We start from the raw sequence: 16,270 nt of genomic DNA, 5'->3' as shown, positions 1-16,270 counted from the left end.
CACAGACGTATGTGCTGTATGATGTGTTTGTGGCATGATGTGTGGAAGCAGGCATGTGTATGTGCGTGACTGGCAGGCATGTATGTGTGTGTTTTTATTGAAGGATATTTTGTATGTTTGTGGTTGAGAAAATGTATATGAAAAAAGACACGATATGTGTGTGGTTGGAAGATCGTGTGTGTTGTGACGTAGGGCAAGTTGTGTGTATGTGCACATGCATGCAACCATAATAGTCACATGCACGTAGTATGTGTGATAAGTGATTCAGGTGTCCTTAAGTCACTCCTTCAATCAAAGCAACTTCTTTGCTCTAAAAATTAGAGCATAAACAGGCTAGAAAGTCACACAAGGAACCCAAAGGAATGTCAGAGACACTATTTCCAGCAATAATTGCTCAGCCCACATTTGAAGTTTGTGGATGTGGTCCATGCCAGCCCACATCCTTTTAGAGGTGTGGTACCTCCAATGTTACATCCTGTATTGAGTGTGATCTCATCTGCACAGCACAAATGACTATTACCTGCCTTGTCCTGGCTCCATCCGTCCCCCGGCGCAGAACCACACTCATTTCACACCTATTAACCCATCTGCAGAAATTCCCTAAGGGCTCTGTCATGCACACCACCTGCTTCTCAGATCTCTTTCTAGGGCCAGGCAGAAGGCAGCAGGGTTGGAAGCGGAGTAGGTGGGGTCGGGATTCTGTCCCTTACTATTTTCTCCCTTGCTAGATTTAGTCTACCATGTCACAACCCTATCAGGGTTTGTGAGACTCCAATTACGTCACCCACCTGACTTTCCTCATGACTGAAGCAAATGCCACCAACACCCTGGTCTTTCGCTAGGCTACCACTTTTGTTCTCTGCTCGTTCTCCCTAATATTCCATTTTAGTGTGGAGTGTCCACCTCTAAAGTGCATGATAGCTACCTACACCCATCAGCTGCCCTCTTCTGGACAGCCCCGAAGCTCCTCCTCTGCCAGCTCAGGTTACAAGCTATTCTTCTGAGGTTACCCATGATACTCTTGGAATCCCAGATGTCAGCCAGGAAGCAGAGTAGGTGAGTTCACCCGAGCAACTAGAAACTCTCTTCCTATAGCCACCATACCCTTGTGCCTTCTCCACTCCACACAGCAGCAAGGCCAGAAGCTGCAGCAGGGAAAGGCTGCTGTGTCCCACTCGCCCACATTTACTCACTTAGGAAACGTTGGTTGATGGCTGCTTCTTGTGTCTGGCGCTCTTGTTTCATGCGCTGGGGACACAGACGTGAATTGAGCAGACTCACGGAAGTCTGTAACACCGGGGCAGATGTGAAGGTGGGGCAATGGGAAGAAGAAGGAGGCTGGTTTGGGACAAAATAACAGATAATTACTGGATTCCACGTTATAGGAGGAGCTAGGACAGAAGATAAGCGTGCATGAGGGAGAGTATAGGGTGCTAGTTTGTAATACAATACCAGGAAAGACAAATGAAGTGGACACTGAGTCTAGGTGGTGACCAGATAGATGTTGACTTCCGTGGAGGAGGAAGGGCACCTGGAACAGACTGAGGCAAGAAAGAGAAGGGCAAACAAGGAATGGGAGAGGAGCATCGTGTCTAGAATACAAAGCAAGAAGGCGCCGATTCAGAAGGCTGAGAGCTGGCCAGGGGGTATGCTGCTGAGTCCTGCAAATCAAGCCCAGGGCTGAGTGCTGGGACCTAGAAGCTGGGGGATACACAGAAAGGTTTCTTTAGGCAACAGTATTTATTATCTTGCACCATTTCTGAGGATCAGGAACTTGGGGGTGGCTTAGCTGGGCAGTTCTGACTTGGGGACTCCCATTAATGGAAGCATGGAGTTTATCCTTGGGTGACTGGCTTCTTCCACCTAGCATAGTGTTCTCAGGGCCCCTCCCTATAGATGTAGCTATCCTGTGTCAGAATGTTTCCTTTCTTTCTTTCCTTTTTTCTTTCTTTATTTCTTCCTCCCTCCCTCCCTCCCTCCCTCCCTCCCTCCCTCCCTCCCACCCAGCCAACCTCCCTTCCTCCCTCCCTCCCTCCCTCTCTCTCTTTTTTATTTATTTCTTCCTTCCTCCCTCCTTCCCAGCAAACCTACTTTCTTTCTTTCTTTCTTTCTTTCTTTCTTTCTTTCTTTCTTTCTTTTTCTTTCTGTCCTCCCTCCCTTCCTTCCTTCCTTTCTCTTTCCTTCTCTTGTCCTTTTGTTTCTCTGTGTAACCCTGGGTTTCCTGGAAACTCACACTGCAGACCAAGTAGGCCTCTAATGCAAAGATCCTCCTGCCTCTGCCTCTCAAGTGCTAATACTAAAGGCACGTGTCCCAATGTCTGGCTGTTCTTCCTTAAGATCGTAAAATGCTCCACTTTAGGCCTAGTGTGGTGACGCACGTCTTCAATCCCAGCCGTTGTGAGGCAGAAGCAGGCGGAGCACTGTGAGTTTGGGACACGCCTGGTCTACAAAGTGAATTCCAGGCCAGCAGGGTTATACAGTGAGACTCTGTCTTAAAAAGAAAAATGTCCTACTTTGCGTGTGTTCACACTGCTTATCCGCCATCCTGGTGAATAGCGGCTATTGTGAGCAGCGCCGCTGCAAAGGGAGGTAAGCAGGGATCCATTCGAGTCTTGCTTCAATTCCTTTCAGAACATACCCAGAAGGATTTCTGTCATAATTCACTTATTTTTTAATATTTATTTATTATGTATACAATATTTTGTCTGTGTATATGCCTGCAGGCCAGAAGAGGACACCAGACCCCATTACAGATGGTTGTGAGCCACCATGTGGTTGCTGGGAATTGAACTCAGGACCTTTGGAAGAGCAGGCACTGCTCTTAACCTCTGAGCCATCTCTCCAGCCCCCATAATTCACTTATTATGCAAAAATTCTATGTCTAATGTCTTAGGAGTCATCACAATCTGTTTAATAACAGCCGAAGTACAAATGTTCTCATTGCTCTACTTTCTCAAAAACGTGTTTCCTTCTGTGGTTTTGTTTTACATCCTAGTGGACTGGGAGGGCATCTCAGCTGGTTTTAGTTTGTGTTTCCTTCATGATGTCTGGAGGTGATAATCTGTGGTGTCCACTTGGGAAATTCTTTGGAGACACGTCTATCCAAGCCTTCCTTTCTTGGCTTTTCTGGTTTACTGCCTCACCAGCCACAGCTGCTCCCACCGTGGGTCTCCCCCCATGTTCATGATGCAGCAACGAGGCCCTAGGCAGCGCTAACCCTATATTTTTTGGAGTTTCAGCCTCCAAAACCATAGGTCATACACAGTGTCAAGTCCTGGTATTTTTGTTGTAACAGCAGAAAGCTAACTAATACAGAAGTAAAGAGTCTGCGAGACATGCGGGTGCTAAGCTCACCAGAGGGACTCTGGGAGGAGCGTGGACTAAAACTAGATTGGGAAGATTGTTCATGAATAGTGGCCAGCAGTGTGAGCATCAGTAAGACTGCTAAGGACATACCCCATGCTCCACATTTACCAGGAGGCAAGGACCACTTCTTTCTCCTTCCTATTCCACTGAGTGAGCACCCTCTCAGAGGTCTTTAGTCTGTCAACACACTGCAAGTGTCCTTGAGACCTCCTTCCCTCCATCCTCAAGGCCTCCATCCTTCCCCACACTGCTCGTGCTCCTGGATCCTCCATCCTTCCCCACACTGCACGTGCTCCTGGATCCTCCATCCTTCCCCACACTGCACCTGCTCCTGGATCCTCCATCCTTCCCCACACTGCACGTGCTCCTGGATCCTCCATCCATCACCACACTGCACGTGCTCCCGGATCCTCCATCCATCACCACACTGCACGTGCTCCTGGATCCTCCATCCATCAGCTCACTGCATGTGCTCCTGAATCCTCCATTCTTCCCCACACTGCATGTGCTCCTGGATCCTCCATCCATCACCACACTGCACGTGCTCCTGAATCCTCCATCCATCACCACACTGCACGTGCTCCCGGATCCTCCATCCATCACCACACTGCACGTGCTCCTGGATCCTCCATCCATCACCACACTGCACGTGCTCCTGGATCCTCCATCACCACACTGCACGTGCTCCTGGATCCTCCATCCATCACCACACTGCACGTGCTCCTGAATCCTCCATTCTTCCCCACACTGCATGTGCTCCTGGATCCTCCATCCTTCTCCACACTGCACGTGCTCCTGGATCCTCCATCCATCACCACACTGCACGTGCTCCTGGATCCTCCATCCATCAGCTCACTACATGTGCTCCTGGATCCTCCATCCTTCCCCACACTGCATGTGCTCCTGGATCCTCCATCCATCAGCTCACTGCATGTGCTCCTGAATCCTCCATTCTTCCCCACACTGCACGTGCTCCTGGATCCTCCATCCTTCCCCACACTGCACGTGCTCCTGGATCCTCCATCCATCACCACACTGCACGTGCTCCTGGATCCTCCATCCATCACCACACTGCACGTGCTCCCGGATCCTCCATCCATCACCACACTGCACGTGCTCCCGGATCCTCCATCCATCAGCTCACTGCATGTGCTCCTGGATCCTCCATCCATCACCACACTGCACGTGCTCCTGGATCCTCCATCCATCACCACACTGCACGTGCTCCCGGATCCTCCATCCATCACCACACTGCATGTGCTCCTGCAGCTTCCATCCATCAGCTCACTGCATGTGCTCCTGGATCCTCCATCTTTCACCACATTGTGCAGCTCCAAGGCATCTGCTAGAGCCTCTTTAGCCATAATAATCTCCAGCTCACATTTCTTCCTGGACAGCGACTTGCGCTATTATCTGTTGCCTCTGACTCATTCACGATCACATTCTCCCATCATTTGAGGACTATCAGCACACCTCTGGTACCTTTTAATTTGCCTCTCAGCACCCTTCCCTCAAAATGCACTCATCCGTCAGCATGTCATTCACTCCAAATACTCAGAGCCATTGCATCAGACCAATTAAGTCTTTGTGCTCATGGAGAACATAGGTTCACAGTATTAGGATCTTTTTTTATCAGACAGTCAGGCCACGGTGACAGAGTTTGTATGTATACATGGGTGCATACCTGTATATGTGCTGGTGCATATGTGCCCTGGGTGTATGCATATGTGTGTACTCAAGTACATGTTCATAAATGTACCCATGGGTGTGTGCACCTTCCCCATGTACACATGAAGGCATTATTTGCATGAATATGAATATGCAAATGTATGCCTTACAATGTGTACAGGTGTGTGCACTATGCATGTGTGTGAATATATGGGAGTCTATGCCATGTGTGCATGTGTGAGAATGTAGGTATGTGCATCTACTTTGTGTGTGTGCATATAGAGTTTGGAGTGTCACTATACTTGTCTTGGAGTAAGGGGCGGTCTTGGTATCAACACTACTTGCTGTGGATTGCAGCCACTGGGAAGCTTGGCCCCTCCAGTGGACAACAAAGTCACAGAGAAGGAGAAGAAACCACCCACAGCCACCACCAAGGGGAGAGGGAAAGGAAAAGGCAAGAAGAAAGGCAAAGTGAAAGAGGAAGCAGAGGAAGAAACGGACCCCCGGAAGATCGAGCTGTTGAACTGGGTGTGTGCAAAGTCCTTGCTCTTGTACCTTGAGATTGTAGAGCCCAGAGTTGGCTTTGCCCTAGTTCTCCTAGTGCCCTGGGACACTCTAGTTACCTTTGCTTCATCCCCACCAGGATGGAAGATTGATAAAATAATGCCAATATTTCGGTGACAATAGTGTGTTTAGTGCTATTTAATAAATGGGAGTGATTGTCATTAGGGCATATGCTTGTCACTGCAGAGACCCTGCTTGCCTGTGTCTCAGCAGCAGGGAGACCTGGAAACATCTTGCATGGGTGTCTTCAGCCTCCCAAGCTTGGTAGCTGCGTCTACTCACCCATCATCCCTCCCCACACTACTGTTAGCTCTACCATCAAAAGGGTTGTGTTGTGTGAATTGTAAACACGTGGTTAGTTTCTGTACCAAGTGTCTGCAGGCCTGCCAAGCAGAGAGAGCAATGATCAGGGCTTCTTTCTGGAGTGGTACCTTTGTTCCAAAAATAGGAGTGTATGGCCACTCACATAGCACCCCAGTGGCCTGTGACATGCCTACATGGTCCTACCACCACCAGAAGATGCTCCCCAGCCAAAAAAAAACAGCAGGAGAAATTTAATAGGGCAACATTGGAATAGTTGTCTTAACTCATTAAAAAATTTTAGATTGATTGATTATTTTATGTATAGGAACATTTTGCCTACATATAAGTATGTGCACCGTGCACTTTCCTAGTGCCCGCAGAACTTGGAAGAAGGCCTTGGATCCCCTGGGACTGGAGTTAGCAGACAGGCTGTAAACTGTCATGGAAGCGCTGGAAATTGAGCCTGGGTCCTCTTCAAGAGCAATAGGTGCTCTTAGTGTTTTGTTTATTCGTTTGTTTTTGGGTTTGTTTTTTGAGACAGGGTTTCTCCGTGTAGCTTTGGAGCCTGTCCTGGAACTTGCTTTGTAGACCAGGCTGGCCTCAAATTCACAGAGATCCGGCTGCCTCTACCTCTGCCTCCTTGGGGCTGGGATTAAAGGTGTGTGCCACCACCGCTTGGCATGCTCTTAGCTTTGAGTCAACTATGGAGCCCTCTTGATTTAAATTTTAAAACAAAAGTCCCTTATAAACTTTGACAGAGCATGTGGGACCAGGCTGAGCAGAAAGGAGAGAAGGTTAAGTATGTTTATTTAAAGGGAGCCACCCTGGGGAGCACAGGCTGGGTGCAGCAGCCTTAGGACAGTTCTTGGCTGGCCTATGTGAGGCCATGGGCTCAATTCCCAGCACCAGGTATACAAAACAAAACTGCAGGGAATACAGCTCAGAACATCCCAGAACTTTCCATGGTGTGTCCTAATGTCTCCTGCCTGGAGTCTCGACAGAGGCAATTTATGGACTCCCTCCTGGATTTCACGCAGGTGAATGCCTTGGAACAAGCCATGCTGGATGCTCTTGTCTTAGATCGGGTTGACTTTGTGAAGCTCCTGATTGAAAACGGAGTCAACATGCAACACTTCCTCACCATCCCGAGGCTGGAGGAGCTTTACAACACCGTGAGCATCCCCGGGAGAAGGCTGGGGGCGAGCTAGCTCACAATACTCTTGTCACCTGACACATATTATGCAACCACCACAACAAAAGCTCTCCACTGAGTGCAGACTCACAAGGGCAGCTTCAGCTGGAAGGCCAGTGTGTAGTGGGGCGGCTAATCCTTATTTGCTCCTGGTTAGTGTATATTCGTATTCTCAGCAACTGTGCTGTGACAGCCAGTCACTCCAGCTAGAGGAGACAGATGATTCCCGCTGTCCAATGGGCTCACATCTTCAAAAAGCCACCTCCTCAGTGAAATTGTCCGAAGCTGAAAGTGTACTCGATGGTTCCAATCTACTGAACAACAAGATGCAGAATGCCATAGCGTCAGACATTTCCCGGGGGTCGTGAGGCTTACCCAGAATTTCGGTTTATGTGGAGAATGAGGAAAGGACTGTAGCTCACTGGCCTGAGGAAAGGATCAGGTTCCATTTCTCGTAAAAACTCACAATGAGAGAAGTCAAAGGTGACCAGATGACCCCTGTAAGTCTGCATTTACATCCTAAGCTTGTGACGCAAGAGGACCTCATGTCCTAAGGCAGCAGCAGACTGAGCCGTCATCAGGGTTATTAGTCACTGTTGCTTGGGACCCTGATGTTTCCCTAGTTACAGGGAAAACACATTTTAACAGGAGGTGTGTTGTGTCAGAATGGGAAGTGTATGGATAAAATTTGCTTTGCCCACACTAGTCCAATTCAAGTTTTGAAAATTTACATCTTCTTTCATCATTTGAAGACTTTCAGTGGCAGAAATGGTGAAAACACGCAGATATTTAACGCTGCAAGAATGCTAAAATTATTCAAAGCATTTCACACACATTTAAATGTGGAAACCACAGCCAGTTGCCTTATAACAAATGAGTCAGTGGTATATTGTGAACCCCACAATTCACTGGGGCAGAATTTTGTTCAAGAGTTAAAAAGCAAACCATACTGATTGAGGCTGCCTGCTTCCCTTTCAGAGACTGGGCCCGCCTAACACCCTTCACCTGCTGGTGAGGGATGTTAAGAAGGTGAGTTATCCACCCTTTACCGGCTGACACCAGCCACGAAAATAGTTTGTAAAAACAATATTCTGTTTTGACATGCATTCCCTTCTTATTTGATGCATAGGGAACAATGGCTTCCTCTGCTCGTAATAGGAGTTCAGTTATAACTTTAGAAAGAGAAGAACAAAGATCGAGGGAGATGACTGTAAAATGCTTGGAACTGTAGCTTGTATTTCTAGAACCCAGTAAATGCTGTGGGATGGCTCAGCGGGTAAAGGGGCTTACTGGCAAGTTTGAGTACCTGGGCTTGATCTCTGAGACTCATACAGTAGAAAGGGAGAACTGACTTCTGCAGGCTTTCCTCTGACCTCCACAGGTGCACTGTGGTGTGTGTGCGCGCACACACTTTCTCTCTAACACTCACACTAAATATATAAAGTTGTTTTTTAAAAAAATACCTAAGCTGGTCATGGTGCCCCACCTTCCATACCCCAAGCCTGTCAGAGGTAGAGACAGAGAATCCAAAAATGAAGCTGGCAAACTCCAGGTTCATTAGTGCCTCTACTTCAATATATAAGGTAGAAAGACATTGAGGAAGACACCAGACAACAACCTCAGGTCTCCACATGCATTCACACACATGCATGCATGTGTACCTACACACACAAACATAAATACATGTATGCATATCAAACAAACAAATATACAAAAAGCAAAAATAAAACTCGAAGTATCACAGCACAGGCGCACACTGTTAACAGTGTAGGCTCCAAAAGAACCGACAGGAGGCTGCTCAGGAGGTCTGTGCGCCCCATGTAGTGCACCAGAGGCTCTCAGCCTTCACAGTTCCTCATTTCTAAGAGTAATGGCTCTTCTCATTCTCCAGGGCCCCCCACTATCGCAGCCTGTGTTCCTGTGGGGTCTTTGCTCACTTGGCCCTACGCTGGCATCTCTTGTTCTTGTCATCACAAGTTAGAGACGAGGTCAGGTTCTCATAGGGGCAATCTATCTCTCTAGAATGAGACAGTGGGGCTTTTGGTCAGAGTTCTGGATGACTTGGTCATATTTCTTATCATTTATTCAGTTCTAAGAATATGATAACGTGATTTCTACAAAGCAGAATGGAATCAGTGGATGGGAACTGAGGATCTCAGAGGTCCCTGGACCCAGAGCTTTGTTCCACACTCTGCTTCCCCACTCAAAACCCAGGTGGAAGAAAGACTAGGAAGTGTAAACTTCCTTCTTTTTTCCAAGGAGGACATATATATAATATATGTTATATATTATGTATATATTATATATGTAAACATACACATTTAATTGTAACACACTTTAAAAAGGAAAACCCTGCCCTTTTACACCTTTAGAGTAGAAGACTGATTTCCAACCCCATCTCCTTCCACTCTCATTAAATGAAGGAGTTCGTGTAGTGAGTATTGTATTGTCAGCTGAAGCTTTTTATCAACAGCAAAAACTGCATCCAAATAGGATTAGGATACTTACCAATCTAGGCTTCCCTCTGAACTTTATTATTATTATTATCATTATTATTTTCCCCACTCCCCTTCCACTCTTCCTCCCCAGGGGAGTGTGGAAAAATAATATTAATATGATAATAATAAGTACAGAGGGAAGTCTAGATTGGTAAATATCCTAATCTTATTTTAATACAGTTTTTGTTGTTGTTAAAAAAAGATAAGTTTCGGCTGAGAATTCAATACTCACCTACACGAAATCCTTCATTTAGTGAGGAAGTGCAAACTTTCAAAGCGAGAGTGACCCATGTTCAATCCCAACCTTTTCCCAGCTGAATGACTTCAATAATCGCCCCCTCTCCTGTAGTCCTCCTGCCCATCACTTGATTTCCTGTTCATAACCAGCACCCCCAAATCATTCCATGGCGGCAGTCTGAAGTTCAAGCTTGTCCCAACACATACACATTTCCACCGGGCCTGGCCCGAACCTGTGACCCCTCCCGGACCACTTGCTCTTTCTCTTTTTACCCCATCATTCCTGCTCCATTGCTCCTATGTCATCATCTCATGGAACCCCTTACCCGCCCCTAAACAATGCACCTAGGCACCTCCAGACACTCCTGAGGGTTCCATATGATGCTGCACTCCGCTCTTCACAGCTTCATCCCTCTCCCCAGCATCCAGCTCCTGGTCGCCAACAAGGAATCTTCCGCTGGGATGTACTCAACAGTAGAGTGCATACCTCCCATGTATGAAACCCTGAACTCGGTCCTCGTCACTGAAAAAGTCCCAAGAGTAAAAAATACCCAACATGGTCAATGATCATAATAGGATCTTAAGAAATATAGATTTCAGGAACAAAGGTTCAGCCAGTGTAGCTAGTCTAGGATATAGATGAGTACCTCTCTTTAGGCCATTGCTTCTCACCACCGGAACTCTGTCCCAGCAGATCCTCTTCCACGTTGATAAAATTCAGCCCCTTTGGTGGCTCCTTGTCAGATCAGACAAGTTGTGTTTTTACTGAAGATCTGGTGTCCCCCAGAGTCACTGACTACCACTCAAGCTTTCGCCAGAAGGGCTCCAGCCCTGTAAAATACGTTGGCCGCCTATAGGTTCCCATAAGACCCTCTGCTTCCCAAATGAAACTTGGCCACTCCCTGAAGCGAGTGTCTCCTCTCCAGGGGGTTATCCAGGGTATGTGTCATACAAATAAACCCTTATATTCCGTTGGTACCACACTGCTCCCTCCACCTCCCCATACCTGCTGCAAACCACTCTGCCTGGCCATGGGCGTGCCATAGACTCTGCAGTGCTTAACTCTTCCTTCTCAATGCAAGAGCTGATGCCAATGTTTGGAATCATCCCCACGCGCCATATGGTAGCAGACTGAACATGGTTGTTATAGTAACAGCCAAGCTGCCACTGGGGTGATGTGGCCTAACTTGCGGGATGCTGTCCTCACTGTGAACTTCTTCTTTTGCAGAGCAACCTTCCACCTGATTACCACATCAGCCTCATCGACATAGGGTTGGTGCTGGAGTATCTCATGGGAGGCGCCTATCGCTGCAACTACACCCGGAAGAGTTTCCGAACTCTCTATAACAACTTGTTTGGCCCTAAGAGGGTACAGATCAGTGGCCACGCAGTTTCCTGTGTCCCCCAAAGTAGCATGTGGTTCCTTACTATGCTTTCCAATAAGTCTCCCCGTGCAGAACCCAGCTCTTCACGTCATCTGTCCCAGAGTACACCCACACTGCCTCTGTCCTGACCCCCCAGTGTGAGGCTTCGGGGCGCCACGTGCAGCCACTCGTATCACCTCAAATACTGGGTCAGTCAGTGCAACCTCTCAAGCGGTCTGCCCTCCCTCTTTCCCCACAATAGCCTTCCTCCTGGTCCCGTGTCTCTACTCTCCACCTCCCACCAATCTCTGGAGCTGTGTTGTCAACTTCTAAAGCATGAAAAAGCATCTGTTACTCCCCCCACCCCCGCCCCTGCCAAAGTCAGGGCTCCCTGCTGGTCAAACAATTATAGCCACACTCACAGTACATCCAAGGAATCCAAGACAGCTGTGGCAAGCCATCCCCACCCTACCACAATAGATTCTATTCCTCTACCAAAATTAAAGCTAATTCCTGACCTGCCCTACTGCTTCTGGTTGCTCCGGTCCATCAAACCCCCAGTCATGTAAACATCAGATCTGTGGGGGGTAGTCCTCACTCCTACTCCACAATCTGTGCTGGAGATTTGTTTGGCTCTACTTCTGAGGAGGGCAGTGTCTCTGTCTGTCTTTCCAAACTGACTTCTGCTGACAGAAGCAGTTTACGTGCAAGCATTTCCTCCTCTTGGATGTTGCCATTAGTTAGTAGCGATACAGACTATTTAACTTAATTAACACTGTACTCACCTGAGTAAATTTATTTCTTTTCCTGTTTCTTCATCATGCAGCCGAAAGCACTTAAACTTCTGGGAATGGAAGTAAGTAGAGCGGGGTTGTTTATGACACTTCGGTCACTTGGTGGAAATGGTTAGATTCAGAGTAACAGAAAATTGAGTGGTATTTTCCATGAATAAGTGCTCTATACCAAAATATTAGATAGGTTGAAGGAATCGTCAAAAAGGTTAGGCACCTTTTAAAAATTTAAGTACTGGGGGAGGCTGTGTTTATCAGTGTGTGTGTGTGTGTGCGCGCGCGCATGTGCGCGCGCACGTATGCACACACACACACATGTGCACACACACAGGTGAGTTGTTGCCCTCACGTCTTCCTCAGTTGATCTCCACTGTATTTATTGAGGCAGGATCTCTGCCTGAACCTGGAGCATGCTAGTTACAACTACTTTATCTAACAAACTTGGCCTGGGGAAAGCTGTCTCTGCCTCCCAAGGGCAGGACTCCATGCAGGTATGACACCTGCCCAGGTTCTTCGTGAGTTCTAGGGATCCGAACTCAGTCCTCACACTTCAGAGCCAAGCACTGAGCCATATCCCCAGCCTAAGCTCATCATATCTTAACAATTTAATTTTCTTTTTTGTTAAGAATTTCATACGTGAATATAATGTATTTCGATTAATCAAATGCACCCTCATTCACTCCCCTCCTATTTCTCCCATATCCACACATGGCTCTTCACTCACAACTCCGTGGGCTGTTTTTTAAAGCTACTGAGTTCACTGGATGCTCCCTGTATGTACATGGATGTAGGACCTTCTACCGAAGCATGGCTAACCTCTCAGAAACCTCAGCCCTGAAGAAAACTGATTCTATTTGCCCTCATAGACATCAATTACCAGTCACGCCTCAGCTAGGGGTGGACTTGATAAGCTCCTCTCCCATCCATGCTGGGATTTTGGTTGGCTTGATCTTATGCAGGTCTTGGGCATAGAGTCACAGCCACTGTGAGTTCACAGAGGCAACCGCTCTGCCATGTCTCGCAAGTACTGTTTCACTGCAGATGTCAGCCACCTCTGGCTCTTACAATTTCTCTTCCCCTTTTTTGCAATGGCCTCCAAGCCTTGGAGAAAGAAACTGTGATGTAAATATCCCCTGAGAGATGAGCACTCTGCAGTCTCTACTGTATAAAGAAGCTTCTCTAATAAGGTTTGAAAGGTGTTCTGATCTTTGAGCATTAAAAATACCTTACGGGGCAGTTTGATTCTATGTCCATTTGGCAGATATATTAGGTTATTCCTGAAGGCCTCTGACATGGACAGCCATGGGTTTGGGGCCCAGTAGCAGGCACAGGAACAAGAGTTCCATCTGGTGAATCTAGCCTTTAATCTGGTCAGAAAGGTGTTGTCGCTACCCTAACATTCTTGCTGCTATTGTATCAGTGGCATGTCTTTCCAGGCCAGACATTGCTGTAGTTCACAGGATTCCCTGCAGGGGAAGGGGTGATGAGCTTTCTTCCCCGGTAGTGTGTACAGAACCTTCTATCTAGCTCTGTGAAAGTTAGCCAGCAGGGATGAAGTTTCCAGGTCTTACCAGCTTGACTTCTCCTTGACTCAAGCATGTGGTGTCCACAGCAATGGGGTCTCATGATCAGGTTCTAGAAGGTAGAACAATAATAACAATGATAACAGTCCACAGTATCTGTTGAGGGTGTCTATGGGATAACAGATACTTTTAGAGATGGAGGCTACCTAATTAGTTCTATAAAGTTTGTAAAGTCAATTTCCAAAGAAATACTAACAGAAACCCTTAGAGAACAATGTTATTTCTATCATCTAAAAACCATAAAATACCAAAGAACTCAATAAAACATTTTAATGTCTAAATAAGAAATTAAGATTTCCTAAGAATGCAAATAAAATTTAATATTAGTAAGCCTTTAATATTTTACCTTATTGTTAATATGAACAAGGAAAAGATATGACATGCTCACTTATCAGTAGGTGTTAATGAGGAAACTCAAAGCTGTATAACATTCCTAATCTTTTTAAATTAAAAGTAAAGCTATTTTAAAAAATAAAGTTATTTTTATAAAATATATTCTGATCATGGTTGCCTTCCATCTCCTCACAGATCTTCCCCACCTCCCAACTCTTCCAACTGCATAGTTTTTTTCTCTCTTAAAAAACCAAACACATACTGGGCTGTGGTGTTGCATGCCTTTAATCCCAGGAGGCAGAGGCAGTCGGATCCCTGTGAATTCAAAGTCAGTCTGGTCTATAGAGCAAGTTCCAGGACTGGCTTCATAGCTACTGAGAAACCCAGCCTTGAAAAACCAACCCACCAGATAAACAAACAGAAAAACACATAAATAAAAAAGACAAATAAGGATAAAACAAAATAAACTAACAAAGAAAAGAAAAAGAAACTAAGAAAGAGCATGAGAAATGCAGATACACATACACCACACACCACATACACACACACCCCACAAAACCACAAGCAAGCAAGCAAAACCCATACAACCTCAAAACCATAAGCCATAATATACAAGCCAAGGACCAATAAATTTTTTCCTTTTATTCTTTTCTTTTCTCTCTCTCTCTTTTTTTTTTTAAAAAAAAGCTCAAACAGCAATATGAGACAAAAAAAAATCTTCTAAGATATCACTGAGTTCATTTTGTGCCCATCTGCTGCTAGGTATAGGCCGGCCCTTAAATCTCGTTTGTATGCCTAGTGAGACTCCTTTTCTCACAGTTATCAATTGGAAATAGTTTCTTGCCTGGGGAGAGATGTTCAAGCCCACTTCTTCATCTTGGTGCTGGGACTCTGTCTGGTTTGGATCTGGCAGGCCCACAGTCTCTAACAGATCAACCCTGTTGTGTCTAGAAGACACTCTCTCTTTGGTGTCTTCCAGTGCATCTGGATCTTATACCTTTTCTGCCTCCTCTTCTTCAAAGCTCCCTGAGCCCAGAGGGGAGGGACTTGGTGAAAACATTCCATTTAGAACTGAGAGTTTCAAGGTCTTTGCACAACATCCAGTTGTGGGTCTCTGTGTTGGTTCCCATCTACTGCAGGAGGAATGATGGCCGAGAGAGGAACCCGTCTATGGGTACAAAGGAATGTCATTAGGAGTCATTTTTATTGCTGCATTTCTTTAACAAAATGACTATCAGCAAAGAATACTATTTGACATCAGGAAGATCAAGTCAAGTACCCTCCTCATGGGACAAATGAGTTGACAGCACCATTAACAAGAAGCTTTAAAAATGAAGCACTAAGAAAAACAAGACACAGACACACACAAAACCACACCACCCTGGGGTAGTGGGAGCAATACTGCAGCTCTGAATGGCACTTGGCTATTGCTGAGTATTTTATAATTAAACTGCCATGCTCAACAGCGTCCCATTCTGAATAATTTTGTTAAAAAGGCTTCAGTTCAGAACTCTGGCTCTATCCTGTGAGCCTCGAGTCTTCTATTATTCCCTTTCTCAAGTCCTCCCGTCTGGTAGGACCAACCTGGTCACAAAGATCTGCTCTGTGTGCCTCTGGAATGCTCTGCTCCCAGGCCTGCTTTTACTTTATATTTCATTTCCTCAAGGACAGGCACTGAGAATGCGAATTCGTCCAGTCTTCCTGTCTTACAATGTTGAACTTGCTCATTTCCATTTTTCCTAAAAGAGACTTCCAAGTTCACTTTTACAAGCCTCTACACACCATTCTAGCCTCTTCTGCCTGTCCGATAGCTTAGTTCTTATTCCGAGTTTTCTTTTTAATTACATTATGTGTGTGTGTATGTGTGTGTGTGTGTGTGTGCGTGTGTGCACACAGTGGACAGCTTGTAGAAGTCTGTTCTCTCCTTCCATCATGTAGGTGCTGGGAATTGAAGTTTTTGAATTCTGGTCATTAGGCTTGACAGCAGGAGCCTCCTGACCCACTTACCAATCTCCTGATTTTTAAAAGATACACATATTCCTCCATCCCTTTTTCCCCTTATTTTTTTGAGACAGTCTTTCCCTGAAGCTGGACCTCACTGACTGGCTAGACTGACTTGGCCATCAAGCCCCAGAGATCCTCTTGTCTCTGCCTCCCAGTGCTGGGGTTACAAGCCCTTGCTGCCTCGGCTGACCTTCTACATGGCATAGGGATCCAAACTCAGTTCCTCATGCTTGCACAGCAAGCCTTTACTTTTATTCTGAGGGGAATCTCACGTGGTTGCCCAGGCTTGCCTTTGACTCTCTCAGTAGCCCAGGAAGGTCTTGACCTTGCTGAGCCCTGCCTCAGCCTCCGGGTTACCTGGTATTAC

At 46.4% G+C, this 16,270-nt stretch overlaps 1 protein-coding gene across 2 annotated transcripts in view; it reads left to right on the top strand.

The window, feature by feature from the left end:
* The window catches only part of Trpm1 (transient receptor potential cation channel subfamily M member 1), a 96,610-nt gene that overhangs the window by 47,498 nt on the left and 32,842 nt on the right, over window positions 1-16,270 (top strand). For both annotated transcript variants that reach the window (XM_057755933.1, XM_057755932.1), the window contains exons 11-15: window positions 5,392-5,562; window positions 6,939-7,073; window positions 8,072-8,122; window positions 11,057-11,197; window positions 12,019-12,048. In XM_057755933.1, the coding sequence (XP_057611916.1) occupies window positions 5,392-5,562; window positions 6,939-7,073; window positions 8,072-8,122; window positions 11,057-11,197; window positions 12,019-12,048 (528 nt within the window). The remainder of the gene's footprint in view (window positions 1-5,391; window positions 5,563-6,938; window positions 7,074-8,071; window positions 8,123-11,056; window positions 11,198-12,018; window positions 12,049-16,270) is intronic.

The sequence above is a fragment of the Chionomys nivalis genome, chromosome 23, assembly GCF_950005125.1.
Source record: "Chionomys nivalis chromosome 23, mChiNiv1.1, whole genome shotgun sequence".
NCBI lineage: Eukaryota > Metazoa > Chordata > Mammalia > Rodentia > Cricetidae > Chionomys > Chionomys nivalis.
The sequence above is the reverse complement of the archived record's forward strand: the minus strand, read 5'-3'. Positions and strand labels throughout refer to the sequence as shown.